Below are 25,559 nucleotides of genomic sequence, written 5' to 3' on the forward strand. Positions count from 1 at the left end.
AGCTGATAGCCTGGACAATCGGACACAGAGGAAGAGGAGTGTCAGAGGGTGCGGTAGTGAATAGGGCGAAAGGGAGGTGTCGGGCGGGCACAGAGTGTGATTTTCAGGGAAGAGCAGCGCAGATGGGGGGAGGTTTATTGCCCATGCATAAGACAAAGAGCGGGGGTGACCAGTGCCTGGGGAAGATGCTTGCGAGGGTGAGGAGCCATGCTACGAATCGACAGCGTGCAGAGAGTGGGTCTGGTCAAGACATCTAAAATGGCTGCCGTGCACCACAAAAGTGTGGCATTTCAAAAAAGGCAAGATGGCGCAAACAATGTTTTTCAACACTTCCTCATTTCCTTCGAATCGAACGTTAACAGACGTTGGGGCATATTACCAAAGTTAAGCGATATTTATCGCTAACGATGCTTACCAACGAATTTTTTACCGCTAAGCATCGTCAGAAATTATCGAAGATAAACCTTGCTATTATCAAGGTTTATCGCAAATGCGATAATAAACGGCCGCAATGCATCAATATCGCTAAAAACTCAGCGATATTCATGCATTACCGAGCTAATGCTCTTAGCCATGTTATCCACCTCCCATTGGATAACATGGCTAAGAACTGCTCAGGGCAGGTGTTACTTTTTGGAGATATTCGCGCTTAGCGCGAATATCTCCAAAAGGAGATAGATATCTTGCATGTTGTAATGCAAGTTATTGTGGTATATGGAACTCATACCATAATCTCTCAGGAAAGCAGAAACTGATCCTTTTGGGACCGCCTAAAAAGGCCTAGGGGGTGAGGAGTACTCTACTTTGCCCCCTTTTCACGTTCCGAACTATTTTATTTTACTCTCTTCTGTAATTACACAAAATAGCAGCGATAAGATGCATCGGAGACACAGTGAGAGAAAGGAGGCCGGAGATGAAGAAGAGATGTCAAATACACATTGGAGATAATATAGTGGCAGAAGGGAAGTAAATATGAGTAAACTTACCATGTAACATAAAAATGTTGCACTCTATACTATAAGTCTAATTTTATACTACAATCACTTCGCTACAACCTCATAAATTAAAAATAAAAATGAATAATGTCTCAAACAATTTTTGATTTCTAAATATAAATTTATTCTTCAGAATTTTCTAAATTTGAAAGAACTAGTAACATGTCCTCATCAGCAATGTCCTCATGAAAAGTCTGCAATGATGATTCTTGTAACTCTATGGTCTCCAAACATTCGATAAATTCGCCATCAAGAGATTGATCAAAAAAATCATTCAAGTCATCTCCTCCTTGTGACAATATTTCATTATTGGTGCTGTCAATTTCAATCAATGTAGTGGAATCATTCAAGTCATCTCCTCGTGACAATATTTCATTATTGGTGCTCTCAATTTCAATCAATGTAGTGGAATCATTCAAGTCATCTCCTCCTTGTGACAATATTTCATTATTGGTGCTGTCCATTTCAATCAATCTAATGGAATCATACAAGTCATCTCCTCCTTGTGACAATATTTCATTATTGGTGCTCTCAATTTCAATCAATGTAGTGGAATCATTCAAGTCATCTCCTTGTGCCAATATTTCATTATTGGTGCTGTCCATTTCAATCAATCTAATGGAATCATACAAGTCATCTCCTCCTTGTGACAATATTTCATTATTGGTGCTCTCAATTTCAATCAATGTAGTGGACAATTCAAAAGAAATTGCCACGGTCTCTTCATTGTGAGCCATTTTATTTTGAAATTGCTTGCTGTAAATTGCAGAAAAAAATAATCACTTTCATTTATCGTTTTTAGTAATACATAATATAAAACTAACTTTATCAAGTATTTAGTATAACAGAAGGACTGCAAATAAATAACAGAAAACATTTTTCAAATTATCTTCAAGTGTACAACATAGTTCCCCTTACAAATTAACAACTCACCTTTTTAAAAGTAGGAGAAGTGTTAGTACTGTGTAAATCAAACACCAGAAATTCACCACCAAAAATTCCTCACAAATGTACCTCAGACAGTAGTATCACAAAATGGCTGTGGTTTCCTCTCATTTGAAATATATACATAACCAATTAACTTTCATCACACACAAATACAAAACCAAACTAACATTTTAATTGGTTCTAAATTTCAACACTTTCAAATGTGTTTTCCCCATGCAATTTTCCATAGGACATTTACATACGTCTACAGCCAGAATGGCTGAACGGAATTACACCAAACTTGGCAAAATGGTACATCAAACCTAAGAGGTCAGGAAGGATCTACTATGCCCCCTTATGGTCATTTCCCCCTTCGCTTTGGCCTCCTCTTGTCTCTCAATCCTACCGAGAGACAAGATGGCGGCCGCTACGGACTGTTTGGAATGTTGACAGACGCCGGAGAACCAATCAGCTTCGCAAAGCTCCGTAACGCGAAAAGTACGCGAAGCGGAGCGCTGTTACAGATATATATCTTTTTTTGAACGTTAATTTCTCAAAATCCACTGGAGCACATATATTGAGACCTAGCAAAGGCACATCGGGCTACCAGTCCCTAATATTTTGCCAAGTTTTGTGCAAATCCATTCAGCCGTTCGATTATTATTATTTTTTTTTTTTTGCCCCGCGGGGCCCTTTTAAAACCTCCACATCAAACGTAGGGGGTCAGCGAGGATCTACTATTCCCCCTTATGGTCATTTGCCCCTTCGCTTTGGCCTCCTCTTGTCTCTCGATCCTACCGAGAGACAAGATGGCGGCCGCTACGGACTGTTTGGAATGTTGACAGACGCCGGAGAACCAATCAGCTTCGCTTCACAAAGCTCCGTTGCGCGAAAAGTACGCGTCCTGGAGCGCTGCCCGGTCCGCTGTTACAGATATATATCTTTTTTTAAACGTTAATTTCTCAAAATCCACTGTAGCACATATATTGAGACTTACAAAAGGCACATCGGGCTACCAGTCCCTACAATTTTGCCAAGTTTCGTGCAAATCCATTCAGCCGTTCGGGCTAAAAGTGAGGCCAACCGCCCTATGGAAAACTCAATGTTAAAAACACGTTTTGGGACCCCCCTTTTTTCTCAGCCCCCCCTTGACGAACCCCCCCCAAATTTTCAAGGGCTGCTCAGAAACAAAATGTGCCATTTTCCTGAAAATTTCAGCCAATTCCGTCCACAAACGCCAAAGTTATCTGAAAGAAACAGGTTAGTATTAGATTCCTTACCTTAGAATATCCCCAGGCGTCAGTCTGGATCCGGAAACTTTTGCGTAGCAGTACCCCTGCGCGTCGGTAGGCGTCGTCTGCAGGCGTCCCCTGCGGCTCCGCGTCCGTCGTCGGCGTCGTGCGCCGTGATGACGTCGCTGGAGTATATAGACGCCGCCTCCGCGCGCTGACGTCAGTTCTTCTTTTTTCCGCGCCAGTTAGCGCAGATCCGAAGAGCAGTACTCCGGTCTTTTGACCAAGTTTTTTGTTGAATAAATCTTCTACGGTGCCGGTAGGATGCCCGGTTTCAAGAGTTGCGACAATTGCGACCGCATGATGTTGGTCACCGACCACCATCGACTCTGCCTCCGGTGTCTGGGCGCGGACCACGACGTGGAGTCCTGCGTCGACTGTCGGGCCTTGACTGGTAAAGCTAGGCGGGAGCGGTCCCGCAAGCTTCTCGAGCTCCGAGTGTCGGCCCCGCGTCGAGAGCGGTCCCGGTCCGGTCGGAGGTCGAGGGAGCGGTCGAGGGAACGATCGCGGAGCCGCCATGAGCGCTCCGGGAGTCGCCACCATTCCTCCGGTTCGTCAGGTAAGCGTAAGAAGTCGGGGCGTCGTCATCGCACCCCCGACTCCCCCCGACGCCCGCGTGATGCGGCCGGGGGTTCGGGTGGCCCCACCCCCGCGGCCCCGCGTGGGTCGCCGACGCCGTCTGCCCCATACCCGTCGGTCCCTGGGGAAGGCGCGTCGCGCGAGGAGATTGAGGCATTCCTCATGGCTATGAGGGCGAGGTCTCCTCCGGCGGGGCCTACGGCGCCTGCGGGCCCGTCGGTCCCATCTGGGGGCCCGAGCGGTTCTGGTGCTCCTGCCCCGACGCCGCCGGTGGCTCCGGCCCCGGCGCCGCTGGGCCCCTCAGGTTCGTCGCCGGCTGGTCTACCGGCCTCTCCGGCGTCGATTCCATTGGGCCGTCCCGTGGTGCCGCCCCCGCGCGACGCCGGGACTCCGCCGTCGGTTCCGGCCGGCGTCGGGTCCCCGGCGCCGGCGCCGCGCGGCGCCACCCCCATTCCCTCTCTGACTCCGGACGCGGAGTCGGACCGGCGTCGTCCGACGCCGGATCCGGCGCCGATGGGGCCCATTGACCCCGAGGAGCCAGTCTATATCGTCGACCCAGACTACGGCGATGAAGACGAGTATGGAGAGGGTTGGGAGGGGTCTGAGGACCCTTTATCCCGTGCCTGCCAGTATGACGTGGACTGGGTAGGTGACTTGGGTGATGCCAGTGGTCTGGACGAGTCGCCCAACCCTGGGTTTGTCTCGCCTTCCCCTGTGGCGTCTGAGGCGGGGGCTGCCTATTCGGTGGTCCTGATGAGGGCTGCCAAGGCCTTGCGCCTTGAGCTCCCCGTCGCTAAGGTCAAACCTAACATTCTGACCGAAGTGTTTAAACCGCAGTCATGCCCTCAGGAGCCTCTGCTGCCGTTTAATGAGGCCCTGACGGATGTCCTTTTGGGCACCTGGTCCAGGCCCGCTTCCGGTGCGCCGGTTGACCGGAACGTTGCCAGGCGTCACCGTCCGTGCTCGGACGACCCTGCCTTCCTCTCCACCCATCCCTCCCCGGAGAGTCTGGTGATCCAGGCCTCCACTTCACAGTCCGCATTTCCGTCGGCCCCGCCCGATCGGGAATCGAAGCGGTATGACCAATTTGGCAAAAAGGTCTTTTCCTCTTTGAGCGCTGGACTGCGGTCTTGTAATACTGCGTGCCTCTTGGGCCGCTACACCCACTCCCTGTGGGATACGGTCGCGGAGTGTCTGCCGCAGTGCCCGCAGGAAGTGCGGGACAAGCTCAACCAGGCCTTGGTTGAAGGCCGGGACGCGGCGAGGTACTCGATCAGGTGTGGTCTTGACACGACCGACTCGCTGGGACGGGCTATGTCCACGACGGTGGCGATTCGTCGCCATGCTTGGCTGAGATCTGCCAACTTCTCGCCGGACGTCCAGAATGCCCTCATGGACATGCCATTTGATGGCAGTCGCCTGTTCGGTGACAAGGCGGACAACGCGCTTGAGCGCTTCAAGGACTCCAGGGTCACGGCCAAGTCCTTGGGTCTTTCGACCCAGCGCCAGCAGACGGGTTCGTTTCGCCCCTTTCGTGGCCAAGGAAGGGGCGGTCCCACGCGAGCTGCCAGCCACGCGCCGCAGAACGCTCCCCAGCGCGGTGGCGGCCGTGGATTCCGCCGTGGTGGCGGTAGAGGGCAGCGGCGAGGTCAGTCCACACCTCCCCCCGCTGCAGCCTCCAAATCTTCCTAGTCCGAGCTTTCGAGCTCACGTGACGCCAGTGGGTGGCAGGGTTCGCCATCACCACTCCCGCTGGCGCGCGATTACATCGGACAGGTGGGTGCTGCAGCTCGTCCGAAGGGGCTACTCCCTCCCCTTCGAGTCCACTCCTCCAGCCATGCCACCGCAGAACCACCGTGTGTCGGGGGACCACTTGACACTTCTGCAGGAGGAAGTTACGGCCCTCTTGGCCAAGGGGGCCATCGAGCGCGTTCCTGGGCCAGAAGTAGGGTGTGGTTGCTACTCCCACTACTTTCTGGTGCCCAAGAAGGACAAAGGAGGCCTCCGTCCTATCTTGGACCTAAGGGACGTCAACGGCTTCCTCCGGAAGGAGAAGCTCAAAATGTTGACTTTGGCTCAGGTCTTGGCTGCTCTAGACCCACAAGACTGGATGGTAGCGTTGGACTTGCAGGATGCGTATTTTCACATCCCCGTCCTGCCGGCCCACCGGCGTTACCTGCGGTTCACGGTAGGCCAGGAGCACTTTCAGTTTATCGTGCTCCCATTCGGCCTTACCAGCGCCCCACGGGTGTTCACGAAAGTGATGGCGGTGGTCGCAGCTCATCTGCGCCGGTTAGGGGTTTCAGTCTTCCCCTACCTCGACGACTGGTTGTTGAAGGCGGGCTCGCCCCAAGCAGTCGTCCACCACCTTCAGATGACGGCAGACCTCCTGCACGAGCTGGGGTTTTCCATCAATGTGCCGAAATCACACCCGTGTCCCTCTCAAAAGCTTCTTTTCATCGGAGCGGTTCTCGACTCGGCGCAGTTTCGGGTTTATCCTCCGGAACGGCGGGTTCGGGATATTCAGGCTCTGATTCCCATCTTTCAGCCGTTATCCCGGGTTTCGGTCAGGTTGACGCTACGGCTTCTGGGGCTGATGGCCTCCTGCATCCTACTGGTGCATCACGCCAGGTGGAGGATGCGGGCTCTGCAGTGGGACCTGAAGTTTCAGTGGGCCCAGCATCAGGGCAACCTATCCGACCATGTCCTGATCTCGGAGGGCACTGCGAGACAGTTGCAGTGGTGGCTTACGGACCGCGATTGGGTCAGAGGCAGATCCCTCTCCCTTCCCCAACCGGAGCACGTGGTTGTGACGGACGCGTCCCTCCAGGGCTGGGGTGGCCACTTGGGAGAGGCGGAGATCAGAGGCATCTGGTCTCCGGCGGAGTCCCGGCTCCATATCAACCTGTTGGAGCTGCGGGCGATTCGCCTAGCACTGAAGGCATTCCTCCCCTTTGTCAACGGGAGTGTAGTGCAGGTGTTCACGGACAACACCACCGCCATGTGGTATTGCAACAAACAAGGCGGGGTGGGGTCGTGGACCCTTTGCCAGGAGGCTCTGCGCCTCTGGCAATGGCTGGAACGTCAGGGTGTGACTCTGACGGTTCAACACCTGGCAGGTTCTCTGAACGCCAGGGCGGACGAACTCAGCCGTCGGTGCTCGGTGGATCACGAATGGCGTCTGAACTCGGACGTGGCGAGCGGCCTCTTTCAGCAATGGGGAGAGCCGTGGTTAGATCTATTCGCCACAGAAGAGAACGCGCACTGTCATCAGTTCTGCGCGTTGGAGTTTCCAAGACGGCACTCGCTCGGCGACGCCTTTCGGCGCGAGTGGAGCTGCGGTCTGTTGTACGCCTTTCCGCCTATACCACTTCTGCCCAGAGTGCTGAAGAAGATCAGGCGCGACCGGGCCCAAGTTATCCTTGTGGCTCCGGACTGGGCTCGAAGATACTGGTATCCCGAGCTACTCAGCATGTCAGTCGGTCCCTCGTTCCGCCTGCCCCTTCAGGAGGACCTTCTGTCGCAGCAGCAGGGGACGGTCCTCCACCCGAACCTGTCCAGCCTCCACCTCCATGCGTGGAGATTGAGCGGCGGCAGTTGAGGCCATTCGACTTGCCTCCTGAAGTCTGTGATGTGATTCTGGCAGCCAGGCGTCCCTCCACGAAGTCGGTATACGCCTGCCGGTGGAACAGATTTGTGGCATGGTGCACAGCAAAGGCTGTGGATCCCCTTTCTGCCCCTCTTTCCGAGGTTCTCCTCTTCCTTCTTTCTCTTGCCCAGCAGGGCTCTGCTCTGGGCACTATCAAGGGCTACCTTTCTGCCCTTTCCGCCTTCTTAAGGCTACCTGATCAGCCATCTTTATTCAAGTCCCCTATTGTACTGAGGTTCTTGAAAGGCATCACGCACATGTATCCACCAGTTCCGTTCGTGATGCCTCAGTGGGACTTGAATCTGGCTCTGACATTCTTGATGTGTGCTCCCTTTGAGCCGCTTCATTCCTGTCCTCTCCGTCTTCTCACTCTTAAGACGGCCTTCCTGGTTGCCATCACCTCTGCCAGGAGAGTGAGTGAGCTCCAGGCTCTTTCTGTCAAACCTCCTTTCATGTCCGTCCATCCTGACAAGGTGGTTCTTAGGACTAGGCCTTCTTTCCTGCCCAAAGTAGTTTCTGCTTTTCACATCGGGCAGTCCATCACCTTACCCTCCTTCTTCCCGCCTCCGCATCCTTCAAAAGATGAAGAGCGGCTCCATCGTCTGGACCCAAAACGTGCGCTTTCATTTTATATGGATCGCACACGCCAGTTCCGGGTGGATGACCAACTGTTTGTTGGCTACGTGGGTGAGAAGAAGGGAAGGGCGGTACAGAAACGCACCATCTCTCGGTGGGTCGTCCTGTGCATCAAAGCATGCTACTCTTTGGCTCGGAAGGAGCCTCCTGTTGGGCTGAGGGCCCATTCCACTCGGGCTACGGCGGCTACTACTGCCCTGGGCCGGGGAGTCCCTTTGCAGGACATTTGCCAGGCGGCTACGTGGGCCTCGCTGCACACCTTTGCGAGGCACTACTGCCTGGACAGTCAAGTCCGGAGGGATGGCTTCTTTGGCCGTTCGGTCCTCCAGGACTTTCTGGTGTAGGTTGTATTGGTTCGCAGACCCACCACCGGGGTTGGTATTGCTGGGGTATCTATTCTAAGGTAAGGAATCTAATACTAACCTGTTTCTTTCAGATGAACAAGTTACTTACCTTCGGTAACGATATATCTGTAAGAAACAGTAGTTAGTATTAGATTCCTTACCGCCCCACCCATCCTCCCCGTTCTGCGAACTGATACCTAGGGTTAAGGACATCCCTTTCAGGGCCCTAGTTTCAAATGGCACCAGTGTTGGTTCTCACATGGCTCTGCGTGTTCTGGCGCGGAAAAGCTGTGTGCAAAGAACTGACGTCAGCGCGCGGAGGCGGCGTCTATATACTCCAGTGACGTCATCACGGCGCACGACGCCGACGACGGACGCGGAGCCGCAGGGGACGCCTGCAGACGACGCCTACCGACGCGCAGGGGTACTGCTACGCAAAAGTTTCCGGATCCAGACTGACGCCTGGGGATATTCTAAGGTAAGGAATCTAATACTAACTACTGTTTCTTACAGATATATCGTTACCGAAGGTAAGTAACTTGTTCATTAGACATAGAATTTTCAAAAAACCCATAGAGAAAAAATCCTAACTATATATACCTACTGGCGACCGCCAGTAGGTAATATATATATCACACACAGAAAGGTTACCCTTTTGAAGAAGCCACTCGCAAGAAGGTTATGTGACGTTTATTTCATGGAAGCTGCAGCAAGGTTAGAACAGGAAATCTTGTCCAAAAGTTCACTAGCCTGACGCGTTTCGTGCCTGCTCGCACTTATTCATAGGCAAAAGTTCAAACACTGCACAAAGCATTCCGGTAATTATATTCACTCCCAGTCACCTGCCCCAGTGGGCGTCGGATCGCACTGAGCCTCTTGGTAGCTGTAGTCCTCATACTCCAGTGAGTCGCTTGGCAGAGCGAAAATTCCAAAGTTCACAACCCCAGTGGGTAGAAAGAATTCAGTTCGCACCTCGCTGCACATTATACCTTCCAAAAACCACTTCTTGTCCTACACGTTGTTCGTCGTTTGACATCAAACAGGACCGCTTTGATGCGGTGGGGCTTCTCTCAACGACCGGGACAGCCGTATTTAATATCACACACAGAAAGGTTACCCTTTTGAAGAAGCCACTCGCAAGAAGGTTATGTGACGTTTATTTCATGGAAGCTGCAGCAAGGTTAGAACAGGAAATCTTGTCCAAAAGTTCACTAGCCTGACGCGTTTTGTGCCTGCTCGCACTTATTCATAGGCAAAAGTTCAAACACTGCACAAAGCATTCCGGTAATTATATTCACTCCCAGTCACCTGCCCCAGTGGGCGTCGGCTCGCACTGAGCCTCTTGGTAGCTGTAGTCCTCATACTCCAGTGAGTCGCTTGGCAAAGCGAAAATTCCAAAGTTCACAACCCCAGTGGGTAGAAAGAATTCAGTTCGCACCTCGCTGCACATTATACCTTCCAAAAACCACTTCTTGTCCTACACGTTGTTCGTCGTTTGACATCAAACAGGACCGCTTTGATGCGGTGGGGCTTCTCTCAACGACCGGGACAGCCGTATTTAATATCACACACAGAAAGGTTACCCTTTTGAAGAAGCCACTCGCAAGAAGGTTATGTGACGTTTATTTCATGGAAGCTGCAGCAAGGTTAGAACAGGAAATCTTGTCCATAAGTTCACTAGCCTGACGCGTTTCGTGCCTGCTCGCACTTATTCATAGGCAAAAGTTCAAACACTGCACAAAGCATTCCGGTAATTATATTCACTCCCAGTCACCTGCCCCAGTGGGCGTCGGCTCGCACTGAGCCTCTTGGTAGCTGTAGTCCTCATACTCCAGTGAGTCGCTTGGCAGAGCGAAAATTCCAAAGTTCACAACCCCAGTGGGTAGAAAGAATTCAGTTCGCACCTCGCTGCACATTATACCTTCCAAAAACCACTTCTTGTCCTACACGTTGTTCGTCGTTTGACATCAAACAGGACCGCTTTGATGCGGTGGGGCTTCTCTCAACGACCGGGACAGCCGTATTTAATATCACACACAGAAAGGTTACCCTTTTGAAGAAGCCACTCGCAAGAAGGTTATGTGACGTTTATTTCATGGAAGCTGCAGCAAGGTTAGAACAGGAAATCTTGTCCAAAAGTTCACTAGCCTGACGCGTTTCGTGCCTGCTCACATTTATTCATAGGCAAAAGTTCAAACACTGCACAAAGCATTCCGGTAATTATATTCACTCCCAGTCACCTGCCCCAGTGGGCGTCGGCTCGCACTGAGCCTCTTGGTAGCTGTAGTCCCTCATACTCCAGTGAGTCGCTTGGCAGAGCGAAAAGTCCAGTCTCAATTGTTACAGCATGCCAGCAACTCACTGGAGCAATACCAACAGCACTACAAGGACCATCGGGCTCAGCGAGAGCCGACGCCCACTGGGGCAGGTGGTAGGAATACAAATGAGTGCTGACGCTGCACGCTGGTAATGGACTTTGTGCCTCTGAAGAAATGCTTTGATAGCATGAAACGTGTCAGGCCGCTATGAACTATGGCGTTTGTTCACCCGCTCTGCTGCAGCTTCTTGAATAAAACAGAATTGAACCTACCTGCTGATGTGGCTCTCCTAAATGGGAAACTCTGTGTGTTTGATATATATATATATATATATATATACATATACACACACACACATATATATATATATTTTTTACCACACTGCAATGTTGAAAAAATTGTGAAGTTGAGACCTCCAATTGAAAACATACTTTTCTATCCATCAAATATGAATATGCTGAAACAAGACAGAAACTGGTTCTTTGTGACATGCCAGAAGGCCTGACACTATTTTAAAATAATTAATGTTTGAAGCCGGAGAAAAGCTTTCAACCTGCCCTTGTGTGTCAGAGCATAAGTGAACAGTGTTGAGTATAGACCAGCAGAATGCATGGAGGAAACAATCGAGCAAGCCGCAGAACTAGAAGACACATTGGAGAATAAGGACAGTGTCTTATAGATCGGAGACTGCAAACCCACATACATAGACTGACTGACTACTACTTATGCAAAATGGACCATGAAGAGAAAAGTACTCGTCATCATAAAAGTGTTCATGCTGGTAGCTTAAGTGTTCACCACCAGATAACTTGCAGCATGTCCTTATAACGTAGACATTGTTTTTGGGGCCCTCTGAATGTTGCTGGCATCTCCATTAGATAAGAACCTGATTTGTATAGGACAACCACCAGATCAGAGGACTGTTAGAGAGAGGGTCAGGCTGACAGTAATGAGTTATAGTGATCAGCTTAAGTTGTTGAGAAGGCAATCAGCAAACGTGCCTTAGCTTAATGGACATAGCAAGAAGCACAGTTGTTTACGTGATAAATACAGTACACAATTTTTCACAGAAAATTATTGTCAACTTCTAGAATGCATTACGGTATACGTGGCGTCTGTTTCTTTTTATCTTGGACTATCTTTTCAATGTCAAAACAAAAAGAGAGGCAGGGAGAGTAGAGGGACACTCTTATACCCCAGTATTAATCAATAAACAAGACAAGAGTGTTCCATGGTAGTATTAAACCACCGTTAGGAGCTGGTAAACAACTTCACTTAAGGCGTTTAAGGAAAGCCCTCACTCACCACCTAGTGATGACATGCTTCATCATCAGGCCCCACAAAAGAGACCAACGCCAGATCTACTGCGGAGCGGGTTGGTGGGTTAAGGCAGTGTTGTGCAAAGAAAATTAAGTGAGTGGTGAATAGTTTAAAAATAGTCAGTAGTTTATCAAAATTAACTTTATTATGATGATCACTAAGGACCTGGTTTAGGAGGCTTCCGAACTTACGGTTTCTGCACTTTTCTGGTGTCAAGGATTCACACCATGGGTCACAGGAGGGGGGTGGGAGCGTAATTGGCACACCGCCCACGACGCTCAGCACCCGCTGTGTACCTGCATCCACCCTCGACTGGACCCCGGAAGTCTCCTAAACCAGGAGTAATTAGGAAGACACTATTTTCCTCCTAATTTTTTTGCACTTTTCACTTTTTTGTTATTTTTCACTGTCACGTCCCTAGGTAAGGGTGGGCCTTAGAGAGTCCATACCACCAGGGTTTAATACACACTGAGTCCTGATGAATGCCAGGTAAATTCATACCGTTTCGTGGCTGAAACATGTCGACTGATATTAGGAAACTACCACTTAATTAACTGTGGACGAATTTCCTACACATAATTTTAATCCGTAAGTCCTTAGTGAACATCATAATAAAGTTAATTTTGATACACTACTGACTATTTTTAAACTATTCACCACTCACTTAATTTTCTTTGCACAACACTGCCTTAACCCACCAACCCGCTCCGCAGTAGATCTGGCGTTGAAGCACACAAAAGAGACGCTAGGTCTCTTTTGTGGGGCCCAATGATGAAGCATGTCATCACTAGGTGGTGAGTGAGGGCTTTCCTTAAACGCCTTAAGTGAAGTCGTTTACCTGCTCCTAACGGTGGTTTAATACTATCTTTTCAATTAGTTCCAGTGTGTCTCACTGCATGATTCGTCCCTCATGGGAAACTTAATGATAGCCTTCATCATGGCGGACCAAACAGTTCAACCTGTACAGGAAGTGCAGAATTAATCACAGCTCTCAAGAATAGCAATATACAAACTCATCAATGTAGTTTAATGACTTCTTTATGGATGGTAAATTGTTGGGAAAAAAATACTGCAGGAAAAACCTATACACAAAAAGACAATGCATTCAACTTTTTTCTTATTTACATACTGGCAATCAATGTTTATTTGGGTTTAAGAATACCTATGGCATATTTCAAAGTAGTGTTATAAATAGACAGCCCCTCTTGCCCGAAAGCAGTCATCTGTCATCTAGTCTGTTATAGTTTTCCCTCTATTCCATGTGGCCACTGTGCCTTTGTGATTTGAGGGACAGTTAGCTCTAGGGTGCAACTATAGTGCGAGAAGAGCCGTGAGATTGATACAATACCCATACATGATCATATACATTCGTTGCAGGCTTTGACATGTCACACTGTAATCTGTAGGCCATATTAAACACGATCAGGTGGCTGCTTTTACATAAAACACAAGGAAACTGTCTATAATGATATTGGGCTAATGTGACATTTTACACCAGTTGTGTCATTTACTTTATCCTTAATTATTATCTACTCCTTCTTAGGCTATGGATATCACTATTTAACTACATGATACTTGGAGGGTACTGGAGGTTGGTCCATTTCTGATCTACTTCATGTCAGGTTATGGATGTTAATAATGACCATTATGCTAGTTTGATAAAATTGCTGGGTTGTCCTTTTCTGTATGCAGGTTGAATAATGGAAATATTAAGGAAATGTCATATGCTTAGGTATGGTAGCCCAGCTGAAGACATGATGTAAGAACTCTTCTGCACAAGGTTTTTCTTAATAAGATAATTCAAGGCGGAAATTAACGGTAGCACTTTCTTACTAGATCTACAGGATTCATATTGGATGACTTCCCCAGGACATTGGAAGAGGCTCAATTCGCAGGCGAGCAGGGCCTTTTCCCAGACGTTGCTGTCCTCCTCCAAGTTGAAGAATATGATGTTTCGGACCGTCTTCTGCCTGCCCGCTTGGAGAAGTGGAGGGAAAGACAGATGAAAAAAGAGGAATATAAACAAAAGTTGAAAGACATGAAGAAACAAATTAGGGTATGTCTTAATTATTAACTGCATTAATACAGTAAGAATCTTTGCATACTATCTATATCGATAAAGTAGACGGTCTACAGCATTTTAGGGGTGATTCGTGTCTGTTATGCTTCTATGGTTAAGGGTTCACAATTTGAACTTAAAATGAATATTATTGCAGTGCAAACTTCCAATCATAATGTTTATCTAACAAGGACGCACCAATATGGTTTACATTTGGACAGCAGTCACTCTCTCAACCTTAGTGTGTGACATTTGGTTGATCCAGAAGTTTGCCAGGCATCTAAGCGCAATGATTCAAAAGTCTTTTGTTGGGCCCTGGGCAGCGTTCCTAAGGTCATTGGACCACTCAATTCATTTTCTACTTTAATCCATTGAAATGCAAAAGTTTGCAAAATAGTGTGTGTTTTAAGTAATGCAGCATTTGCCCAGGCAATGTCTTGCCTCGCCGTTATGGCTAAGCATGTACAAAATGTATCCAGTAGACCTTACTTGCTCTCCAGATTTTCTCTCTTAAAAAGAAACTGTCCTCGGGCTGGAACTTTTGTGACATTGCCAGAGAGCACTAAGTCAGAAGGCCAGCTCTAGTGCTGTACCAACCAGAAGTGACACAACCATAACTGTTAAATAGCAGCACTTTGTTGTATCCCATGAGGTACTTTTTCACACCCGGTTATCACTACTACGGAACGCACTGTTGACCTCTATTCAATACTTGCAAAAGACATGCCAATTTGAATTTATTTGGCTTGATTTACTTGCTTTTCTTTACATAAACGAGCCAAGAATGTTCCAGCAAATAATATGCCCTGCTAAATCAAGTATGTATGCCTTTTTAAGGAAGTGAAAATTCTTCTTCATTGATTGGCAAATCTGTGTGAGTTGTTTTGGGATGGCGGACAGTGAATAAGAGAATGAGCCAATGGTAGTTACTCCAGTATTTGACCTTTCATAGATTCACATGCTTGAATCATTCCCCGTCGTCGAGATGGGAGTCCTCTTAGGCATTGAACATAAGGCCTGAGGCCTAGTAACATAGCCTTGTCCTTATATAAAAAGTACTAAAACTTAGAAACAGCCAATCAGCTGAAACCACCCTGTAGAACCTTCATGAGAGAAGCTCCAGTCCCTCAGATTTTCTACAGCACTAGGGAGTCTCCACTGAGCTCTGCTCAGTTTTTGTTTTCCTACTCTTGATAGAAGATTTTCTTCTGGTTTTGTCCCTCTTGTTTCTCACCTTACACATATACTACCAAACATGTAAATCTGTGTTTAGGTGGAGTAAACTGACGCCCATAATGTCAGGTACACCTAAAAAAAGCCTCTTCAGACCCTCTGGTACTTGCAGGAAGAAGAGATAGCATATTGACAACCTTCACAAGGACTGCCTTTATCCTGAACATAAACCTAAGGATTGTAAGGTATGTCATACTTTTTCCAACAAAAACTTTGAAAGATTCTGAAGGGAGGCTTCTCTTATGTCTTAAGAGGCTTGCTTAAGAACAGGGACACCATGTTCTCTGAAGAGGAGAGTAATGCATCTTCCAAATCCTTCTCCAAAACCCTGCAGGTACATCTTCGCAGCCACCCAAGAAAGCATCTAAACTGTCATCTGAAACCCCCTCAGAAGCATAGTGTTCCAAGTTGCACAAGGAAAATAGGCACATTATCTTCCAGAAAGCCAGCTTCAGAGCCTTGTACTCCTCCTCTAAAGCTCCAACCTACTTTTAAGAAGCCTACCTCAGCTCCGCGTCGACGGCATCTCTGACGACGAGAAAATCCTCTTCTGGTGTATTTTCGGTGACATCGATAGCACCTACAGTCACTACCGTCACTGTATCGTCGGCGACAATGTCTTCGTCGACGATGTCATCTTCGACAGGTCAGGCTCCTTTATCGTCTACAACACAGATTATCTCGTCTTCTAAATAATCATCGTCGAAAAGCCATCTCTCGACAATGACCCATCCGTCAATGCCACACCTCTGGTTGACGACGATCTCGCCGACGGTGACCTTGTCTTCTTCTTCATCAACGATCCTGTTGGGGGGGGGGCAAACCTCGTTGACAGCAGAGGCAGCGTCTACAATTGTGTCGACGATGGTAGACACTTAGTGCCTCATCGACAAAGATTCTTTTCACCGACGGTTCATCGTCGACGACTGCTATTCCGTTGACTGATCAAAGTATGGTTGTGACGATGATGAGGAGGAGGGCTCTGAGGATGATATACTCTTTGGGGCAGAGTTAATTCCATCAGAACTTAATGTTAAATATCTGGAAGATTCTGATGATGCTACATAGTGTGTGTTTTAAGTAATGCAGCATTTGCCCAGAAAATGTCTTGCCTCGCCATTATGGCTAAGCATGTACAAAATGGACTAATATGACCCACAATGCTATTATTCACACCAACAACAGCAACAGGATGTGGTGTGTCTTCCTTCTAATCTAGTGACGGACCTGCAATCCATGTTAGCGGACTATAAAAGGAGATACTTAGATTTCATCCAGAGTCTTCTCTCCAGCAAGCTCCTACCCGCCTCCTGAACTACAGATTTGCTCCCCTATTCCACCACAACAGGGGTCTCCAAGTGTTCGTCTCTCTCTTCAAGCAGTTCCTGTGCAACATCTGTCGTCTTCTGAAGAGGAAGAACAGAGAGAGGAAGGTGAACTTCAACAGGATGTGTGGATACTTACATAATTCTCCCACCAGCATCACCATCTCCACCCCGAACGGATTCACCCCCAGAAGATATAGGAGGATTACATAATCTACTGGAAAGGACGGCCAGGCATTTTGAGCTACCAATGCCTGTGCATCAGCAAGATTGCCTCCTATATGACTTTAAAGAACCTTAGAGGAAATCGGTAAGATCTATGCAGTTAATAAACTACATCTGGGGCCAGGCCCTGAAGATCATGCAGAATCCAGCAACTGTACCACCAGTGTTGCCAAGACTGGACAAAAAGTACAAAGCCCCTGATGACGCTCCTGCTTGCCTGACAGGTCACCCAAAACCAGATTCAGTGATCTCGCAGGCTACCCCCGCACGGTGCGATACAAAAGGGGATGATGGACGGAGCGTTTGAACAAATCAAACACTCACCCCCAGTCAACTGATCTGGGTTTAATCCATCACCATTCTTTAGTTCACTCAGCCACCCCAGTTCAGACATGGCTATATGCAAATCAGTCTGACCCTGTGCCTCGTGGGAACAGTCCAGCCCGAACTGCCAAGCCATGTCTTCCCTGGACCGGAAACAAGCATCCTGGGACCGGTTTCGGATTCATAATCCTCATCAGCCAGGCTATCTTGAATCCAGTGGCCAAGTGAACAAGGGACTCACGTCTGAGCATACCCTGCCACACTTAGGGCGAACAAAGCGATACAAAAGGGGATGATGGACGGAGCGTTTGAACAAATCAAACACTCACCCCCAGTCAACTGATCTGGGTTTAATCCATCACCATTCTTTAGTTCACTCAGCCACCCCAGTTCAGACATGGCTATATGCAAATCAGTCTGACCCTGTGCCTCGTGGGAACAGTCCAGCCCGAACTGCCAAGCCATGTCTTCCCTGGACCGGAAACAAGCATCCTGGGACCGGTTTCGGATTCATAATCCCCATCAGCCAGGCTATCTTGAATCCAGTGGCCCAGTGAACAAGGGACTCACGTCTGAGCATACCCTGCCACACTTAGGGCGAATAAAGCGATACAAAAGGGGATGATGGACGGAGCGTTTGAACAAATCAAACACTCACCCCCAGTCAACTGATCTGTGGCAGGGTATGCTCAGACGTGAGTCCCTTGTTCACTTGGCCACTGGATTCAAGATAGCCTGGCTGATGAGGATTATGAATCCGAAACCGGTCCCAGGATGCTTGTTTCCGGTCCAGGGAAGACATGGCTTGGCAGTTCGGGCTGGACTGTTCCCATGAGGCACAGGGTCAGACTGATTTGCATATAGCCATGTCTGAACTGGGGTGGCTGAGTGAACTAAAGAATGGTGATGGATTAAACCCAGATCAGTTGACTGGGGGTGAGTGTTTGATTTGTTCAAACGCTCCGTCCATCATCCCCTTTTGTACCCCCGCACGATCCCAGAATCCATCCGCCTCCCTTACAGCACCCCCTGACAAGGAAGGCAGAAGGCTCGACACCATTGGGAAATGCTTTTTTGACCATGTCAGCTCTAACAATCCAAGCTTCAAATTCCCTGGCTTTATTCGGCTATTATCATAGGCAGATGTGGTCGGATGTAGTTGCCTATTAGGATAGACTTCCACCAGAGGTCAAGGAGGAAGCAAAGAAAATTCTTGTGAAAGGCGAGCGGTCCGTCTCAGATATAATACACTGCGCTATGGATATTGCTTCCACCGGTTCTCGCCAGGTAGCTGGAGTGGCAGTCCTGAGGCATCAAGGATGGCTAAAAGCCACCTCATTTATGCCTGAAGTACAAAGATTTCAGACTTACCTTTTAACGGGAAAAATTATTCGGAAGCGACATTAATGAATTACCTGCTACGTCTTCTTACTTTAAAGACTGCTTTCTTGCTTGTCATCACCTCTGCTCGCAGGGTGAGTGAACTTCCGGCTCTGTCTTCAAAACCTCCCTTTCTTGCTGTCCATCCCGACAAAGGGCCATATGTAGGTGGCCAAACACCGGTCGGTAACACCGAAAATGGCTTGTTTTCGGCGTTACCGACCGGTATTTAGCCATGTGAGATGTACGTAACACCGAATGGAATCGTTAATTACGAATCGGTAAAAAATTACCGAATCCTTATTTAGCGATTTGAAATTACCGAAACAATGAATATCGATTTGGAATTAACGATTCGGTAAAACTCCCAGAAATGCGATGTAGCAAACCTCGTTATTACCGAATATGGCCAGATTCGGTATTAACGAATCGGTATTTACCACATTTCAAGAGCAGGTGGTAATCAGGTGCAGAGCATAAAAACAGGCCCAAAATGCATCTGTGTGAACACAATGGCGGCCCTCTACCTCATAGCAAGTCGGCTACGCTTGAGAGCAGCAGGAGTGAGGATCTGGAGACGTGAAGAGCGGGTGTACAGACTACGCATCACATTGTTCCAATTGACAGAACCTGAAATCCATGAGAGATACAGACTGCACCCAGATACCATCCTGGAGCTAATACGGGACCTAAAACCCTATCTGGAGCATCAGACACCAAGGGCCCACGCTATCCCCACCCATGTCCAGGTACTCTGCTGCCTGCACCTCCTTGCATCAGGAAGTTTCCAGGGTGTGATAGCTGCAGTGGGTGGTGTGTCACAGAGCTGTCTATCCCGTTTCTTCAACACCTTCCTGGATGCCATGATGGACACAATGGAACATTACATTTCCTTCCCCAGTACACAGGCGGAGCTGCAGAGGACCAAGCTGGAGTTCTACCAACTTGCGCAGTTCCCACACGTAATTGGCTGCATCGATGGGACCCATATACCCATCTGCCCACCTGCAGCAAGTGAATACATATACAGAAACCGCAAATCCACCCACTCCATCAATGTGCAGGTGATATGTAATGCCAAGTACATTATAACTGACATCGTGGCCAAATTCCCCAGGAGTAGCCACGACTCGTACATCTTCCGGAACAGTGGCATCCATACACGTCTGCTTGCTGGTGAATTTGGAGACGGATATATACTAGGTAAGTCAATGTGACACACCCTGATGTACACCCTGGCTCAAGCTGTTGGTCACACAAATTAATGCCACTTACTTCTGTACATAGGTGACAGCCCATATGCCCTCCGGCCTTATCTACTCACACCATATCTCAACCCAACCAACCCAAGGGAGAGGAGATACAATGTTACACATAGGAGCACACGCAACGTGGTGGAGCGCACATTTGGATTGCTCAAAAGCAGATTCCGTTGCCTCCACAAGACTGGAGGTGCACGTCTGTACAGCCCCATCAAATGTTGCAAGATAATTGCTACATGTGCAATGCTACACAATCTGGCCACGAAAAAAGGAACAGCAGTGGAACTAACAGACTCAGAGGACGAGGACGAGGACAACCCTCAGCCAGAGCCCTGCGCAGCTGGTGTTGCAATTGGACATGATGGGAGACAGAGACGGGCAGAGATTACATCAAACTATTTCTGAGAGAGTAACGACACAGAGCCAGTAAGAGTTACATGTTAAGGTGTTTATTAGGCACACCTCCAGTATTGTGATCAATGTCCAATTGGACATAGGTTACATCACCCATCACATGCATGGTAACAACCATAGGTCTTTACTTCCTGCGTCCACGCGCTGCACGTGACTATTCCCTATCGACACTGTCTGATGTGTTGGACTGTTCCTGTGCAGCCACGTTGCGTTCAATACGCCTCCTGCACTCGGTGGGTGAGGGCGTAATGCTACCACGGCTGGTAGCCTCCTCACTGTCCCCCCCCTTCCATTGTGGCCGCCTTAGCATTTTGCAGGAGCTCTAAAGCTGAGGTCATGGACACCATCCCCCTGGCCACATCCCTGATGCAATGCGCCATCTCCTCCTGCATGGCGATGGACCTGCGACACATCAGTGATGTTGCAGTGGCCAGCCGGTTCACCGACTTGGCATAGGCCTGGAGCCTCTGTCTCTCCCTGCGCCTGCCTAGGCTGTCCTGCTCAAGCTGGCTGCAGAGGTTGTCCACAGAGGTAGCTACTCTCTCCATTCCCGCACACAAGTTCTCCCCCATAGCGCTGATGCCCTTCTCCATCCTGTGCATATGCTTGTTGATGTGTGCCACCTCCCTGTGCATTGACTTCATCTCCCTCCATTGCAGGCGCTGGACCTTCAGCATGTTGCCTTCCAGTCCAGCAAAGACACTGTCACCCTGCTCGGATGCCTCTGGACTGTCTGGCCTCGCCCTACGGCGTCTTGATGAGATGTGGGCGCCCTCAGATGGAGAACCAGCCCTCTCCCTGTTGCATCTATCTCCTAATGGACTTTGTTCGCCCACTGTGCCCTCCTCCTCCGACTCCTCCATCTGCTGGAGTCTGGCGACGGCATGCCTCCTGCCTGACTGTGGTGGTGGGGGTGTTGGTGATTGTTGCAGTGGGGACTGTGTGAGAGGGGATTGCGGCCTTCCCTGGCGCTGTGGTGATGGTTGTGGTGGAGGATTAGATGGCTGTGAAGGCGCAGAGCTTGTGGTCCCTGCAGGCATGCTGACATCTTCATTTTGCCTCCCCTCTGGCCTGGCTGACTTGGCTCTGCTGCACTCTGCTGCACTGCGAGATGACTCGCCTGTAATGACACAAATGTAGATATACTCACTGCTCTGTCTGTGATGGAATTACATTAAACAACATGCCTACAGAGCACAGTGGTTGTCCTGACGTAGCCAATTACTTTACCATGCTATTGTGTTTGGTAGCCAGACTGTCCTATACATGAGTTCACTCTGACTACATCACCCATAATGCATTGCAGGTAACCAGTAAGACATAGGTGGAGTGGGAGCCCCTTTGCCACTATGGGGATTTGGGGAGGGGAGGGGGTAGCACAGCAAGCTGGGCATGCTTCTTACCTTGTTTTCTTGCTGCTCTGGCGGAGCTGTCTGCGTCTCCCACGCCACTCACACTCTCCGGCTGGATGGTGGACTCCACCATCAGTTCCAGTGGTGTTGGTGCTGGGGCTCGGTTTTTACCTCCACCTGTTTTGCCAGCCTGCCTCTGTCTCTCTGCCATCCTTACTTTAGCTGTCTTCCTGAGGTCGTACCACCTCTTCCTGATGTCCTCTATGGTGCGCTGGGTCACACCTATGGCATTGATTTTGTCCCGAATGCCACTCCAGATTTGCCGCTTCTGTGACTCAGGCACTTGGTGGGACTCGGCTCCAAAAAGCTTGCGGTGCTCTTGGCTGACATCCTGGATCAGTACCTCCAGCTCCTTGTCACTGAACTTCAGTTTTCTTTTGCTGTCACCTCCCTCCTTCTCCCTGTCCTGGCTTGCCATTTCAATGCTTGTTATGTTGGTTTTCAGTCTTGCTTGTAGCTGTGTGGCTGTGTTGCTGCTGGCTCCTCAGCTCACCTGCCTGCCTGCCTGCCTGCCTGCCTCACTGTGAGCTCCAGGTCCTGTGCACCTGGCTGGGTGTGGACACTTCCTGTTTGGGAGGTAATTGGGTGATACAGGTTTGGCTGATTCAACAAATTACGAATTTTTGAATTACCGAATCGGTATTTACCGATTCGGTAATGGATTCTGTGACACCGATTCGGTATTTGACTTTAAGAATTTATTTTTTTTACCGATTCGTTCACATTCGGTATTTAATACCGAATTTTAACGAATCGGTAAACTTTAGTGATTTTTTATCTACATCGCATTTACCGAATTCTTAATACCGATTCGGTAAAATTCGGTATTAAGGATTCGGTATTCTTGATTTACCTACATATGGCCCAAAGTGGTCCTTCATACTAGGCCTTTAAACCAACAACAAATAGGCCTATAGACCTTTAAACCAACAACAAATAGGGTCGTTAAACTGTCCCTAGGACCCTCCTCTCCCTGTTTTGTTGACCTTCGTACTAGGCCCCATTTTCTGCCCAAAGTGGTTACCTCTTTCCACATAGATCAGACACAGGGCCAGCTTTAGCGCTGGGGTACCCTGTGCAACAATGTTTGTTGGCACCCCCCACTGGCCCTCGCCACAGACTCCCTCACTACTACCCTTTAAAAGTGCCCCCTCAAGTCTCCATACCACTCTCTCTCAGATGTGTTTAATAGCCCAACCTATACCAGTCTAAGGTGTCAGAGCACTTTACATCACAGAGACAATCAATCATAGGTGTGTAAATCAGTGTATAGGAAATTTTACATAATACAAAGGACTACAAGGTGTTGCACGTCATCCATACTGGTAGACAGTATAGCTTAAGAGTGCTTGGTCTGGAAAGGCACAGAATTTAAAACACAACGTCATGGTTGAAGGTTATATTTATTAATGATTTTTTTTACCAAAAAGAACCCTTTTTGAAACATTAGAATAATGAAAGATGGAGGAAAACATCATAATGCTCTAATCAATACTTTGCAGTTTGTATGCAGCTCTTTGATGACAGTTATTAGCTCACTGTTGCATGTTAGGATTTTAACATCTACACTGCTAGTAACAAAAGGATCTCTCTGACAAAAGCACTGACCTATTTAAACTATATGCACTTTATGATCTGCATGGTACACATTTTTTGCAGCAGGCACATTAACCCTCAGTGCTACCATGAAATGAGTTAAAACTTCAACTTGACAAAACTCCTTCTCTCTCCAGGAAGAACATTAATCACCGAGTTTTCTGATAGATACATCTGCCGTGTGGATTCCTCACCTTGTGAATATCCCGTTGCGTCAGCAACATTCGGAAATTCTTTTTGTAGCCTCGCGCCGACGTGGACTCGGACGTCATAGAGACACGACATCGCTCGCGACTCCGCTGACGTCACCGACGCCTATAACAGGCCCACGCCGGCGTGATGACATCAGTTCCCTTATTTCCGCGTCGTCGACGCTAACGGTTTCGGGATACTCTGTAGCTTTACTGGTGACTTTGTTACTATTTTTCTTAGATTCTCCATTCTCTGCCCTTTTTCTTCGATTTTCATGTCGACAAAGAAAACAGGTTTTAAGCCTTGTAGAGAATGTGGAAAGATGATGTCCGTTACGGACCCACACCAAGACTGCATTTGGTGTCTGAGCTCTGACCACGACGTGGATGGGTGTTCGTCGTGTCAGAAAATTAATCCGAAGGCTCTGCGAGAAAGGGAGTCAAAACTTCTTGTGGCTAAGCTGAAGGCGAGTAAAGTTAGAAGATCTTCAAAACACTCGAAGAGATCGAAGTCGAGGTCCAGGTCGAGATCTCGTGAGGCATCGTTCTCGAAGTCTTCATCTGATCATGCTTCCGGCTCTCGTAGAAAACATAAGAAGAGGAGACATGAGTCCTGACGTCATTCGGATGATAGGTCTGGCTCAAGATCGAAATCTCCAAAGAAAATGAAGTCGAAGGTAATTCCTCCACAAGTGTCGGATCAGGAAGGTGAGGCCTCACCTTCGGAGTCGATAGTCCATTCTCCGACTCCGGTTCCGGATCCGACTCCGGCTCCGTCTCCGGCTCCATCTTCGAATCCGGAGGACGCCGATGGAGTTCCTGTTGAAGAGGAGACTTCGAATCCTGTTAATTTAACAGATTCTAATCTGCCTCGAGGTCAACCTGAGCATCCACCATTTCCAGCTCCAGGTCAGGACCCTTCTGCGTTTCTAAACGCGATGTATGGTGTTTTCTCAAGATCATGGCACCCCTCTGGAGCACCTTCGGGTCCCATGGGTCCAATGGCTTTTAATTTGGGTGTACCTCACTCATATGCTCCGGCACCTTTCATGCCATTTATGCCAGCTCCGACCCCGCTGTGGCAGTACCAGGCTCCACCGAGGTCAACGCCGATATCGACGCCGGCTCGACCGAAGTCGACGACTCCGGCTCCGGCATCGCCGGCTCCAAGCAAGTCTATGGAACATCCTTCCAAGCCTTCGGATTCGATTCCGACGTCGGCTCCGGCGCCGTCGGATTCGACATTGGATCCGGCTGCACTTCGAGTTAAACTGAGGTCTAGGAGAGAGGCTCAACGTCTCCTAGATGAACAGAGATTTTGTGAGTCTCATTCAGACTTGGAAGAAGGTGAGCTGGATGGGAATGATTTCGAGGACCTGGCAGAGGCGAGTGGTCTTGAAATTTCTCCAGAATGGGCTTTACCTTCGGGGTCTGATACACCCTCTAGAGATGTTCAGCCATACCACGTTGTTATGAAGAAGGCAGCAGGACTTTTAGGTTTGACTTTACCTACTGTCGAATTTAAGTCAAATTTATTGACTGAGGTTCTTCATTCTCTGAACTCAGCGGTAGAACCTTTACTACCATTTAATGATGCTTTAACAGAGCCCATTATGGAAGTATGGAAGAAACCTTTTTCTGCTCCTGCAGTTTCAAAAAGTGTGGCTAGGAGGTATAGAGTGGCTCCTGAAGATCCTGCCTTCTTGTCATCTCACCCTTCTCCTGAGAGCTTGGTGATTCAGGCTGCTTGTTCTAAGAAGTCGGTTGGTGCTTTTCCGCAGGTGCCTGGCGACAAAGAGGCCAGGAAACAGGATCAAGTCGCCAAAAAGACTTTTTCTTCTACTAGTATGGCACTAAAATCATCTAATGCCACTTGCCTTATGGGTAGATATGTACATGCACTTATGGACTCTATGCGTTCATTGATCCCTAAGGTTCCGGAGGATAGCAGAAAAGACTTTGAGGAAGTTTTATCTGACTCTCAAGTGGCAGCCCGTCAGGTCTTACAAAGCGGCCTCGATACTGCTGATTCGGTGGCAAGAATCATGGGCACAGCGGTTGCCACAAGGCGTTCGGCT

The 25,559-nt window shown here is 48.7% G+C and overlaps 1 protein-coding gene across 5 annotated transcripts in view; it reads left to right on the forward strand.

The window, feature by feature from the left end:
* Positions 1–25,559, forward strand: part of AK9 (adenylate kinase 9) — a 1,611,121-nt gene that overhangs the window by 1,006,365 nt on the left and 579,197 nt on the right. For all 5 annotated transcript variants that reach the window (XM_078648533.1, XM_078648534.1, XM_078648537.1 and 2 more), the window contains one exon: positions 13,897–14,116. In XM_078648533.1, the coding sequence (XP_078504659.1) occupies positions 13,897–14,116 (220 nt within the window). The remainder of the gene's footprint in view (positions 1–13,896; positions 14,117–25,559) is intronic.

The sequence above is a fragment of the Lissotriton helveticus genome, chromosome 6, assembly GCF_964261635.1.
Source record: "Lissotriton helveticus chromosome 6, aLisHel1.1, whole genome shotgun sequence".
Lineage (NCBI taxonomy): Eukaryota > Metazoa > Chordata > Amphibia > Caudata > Salamandridae > Lissotriton > Lissotriton helveticus.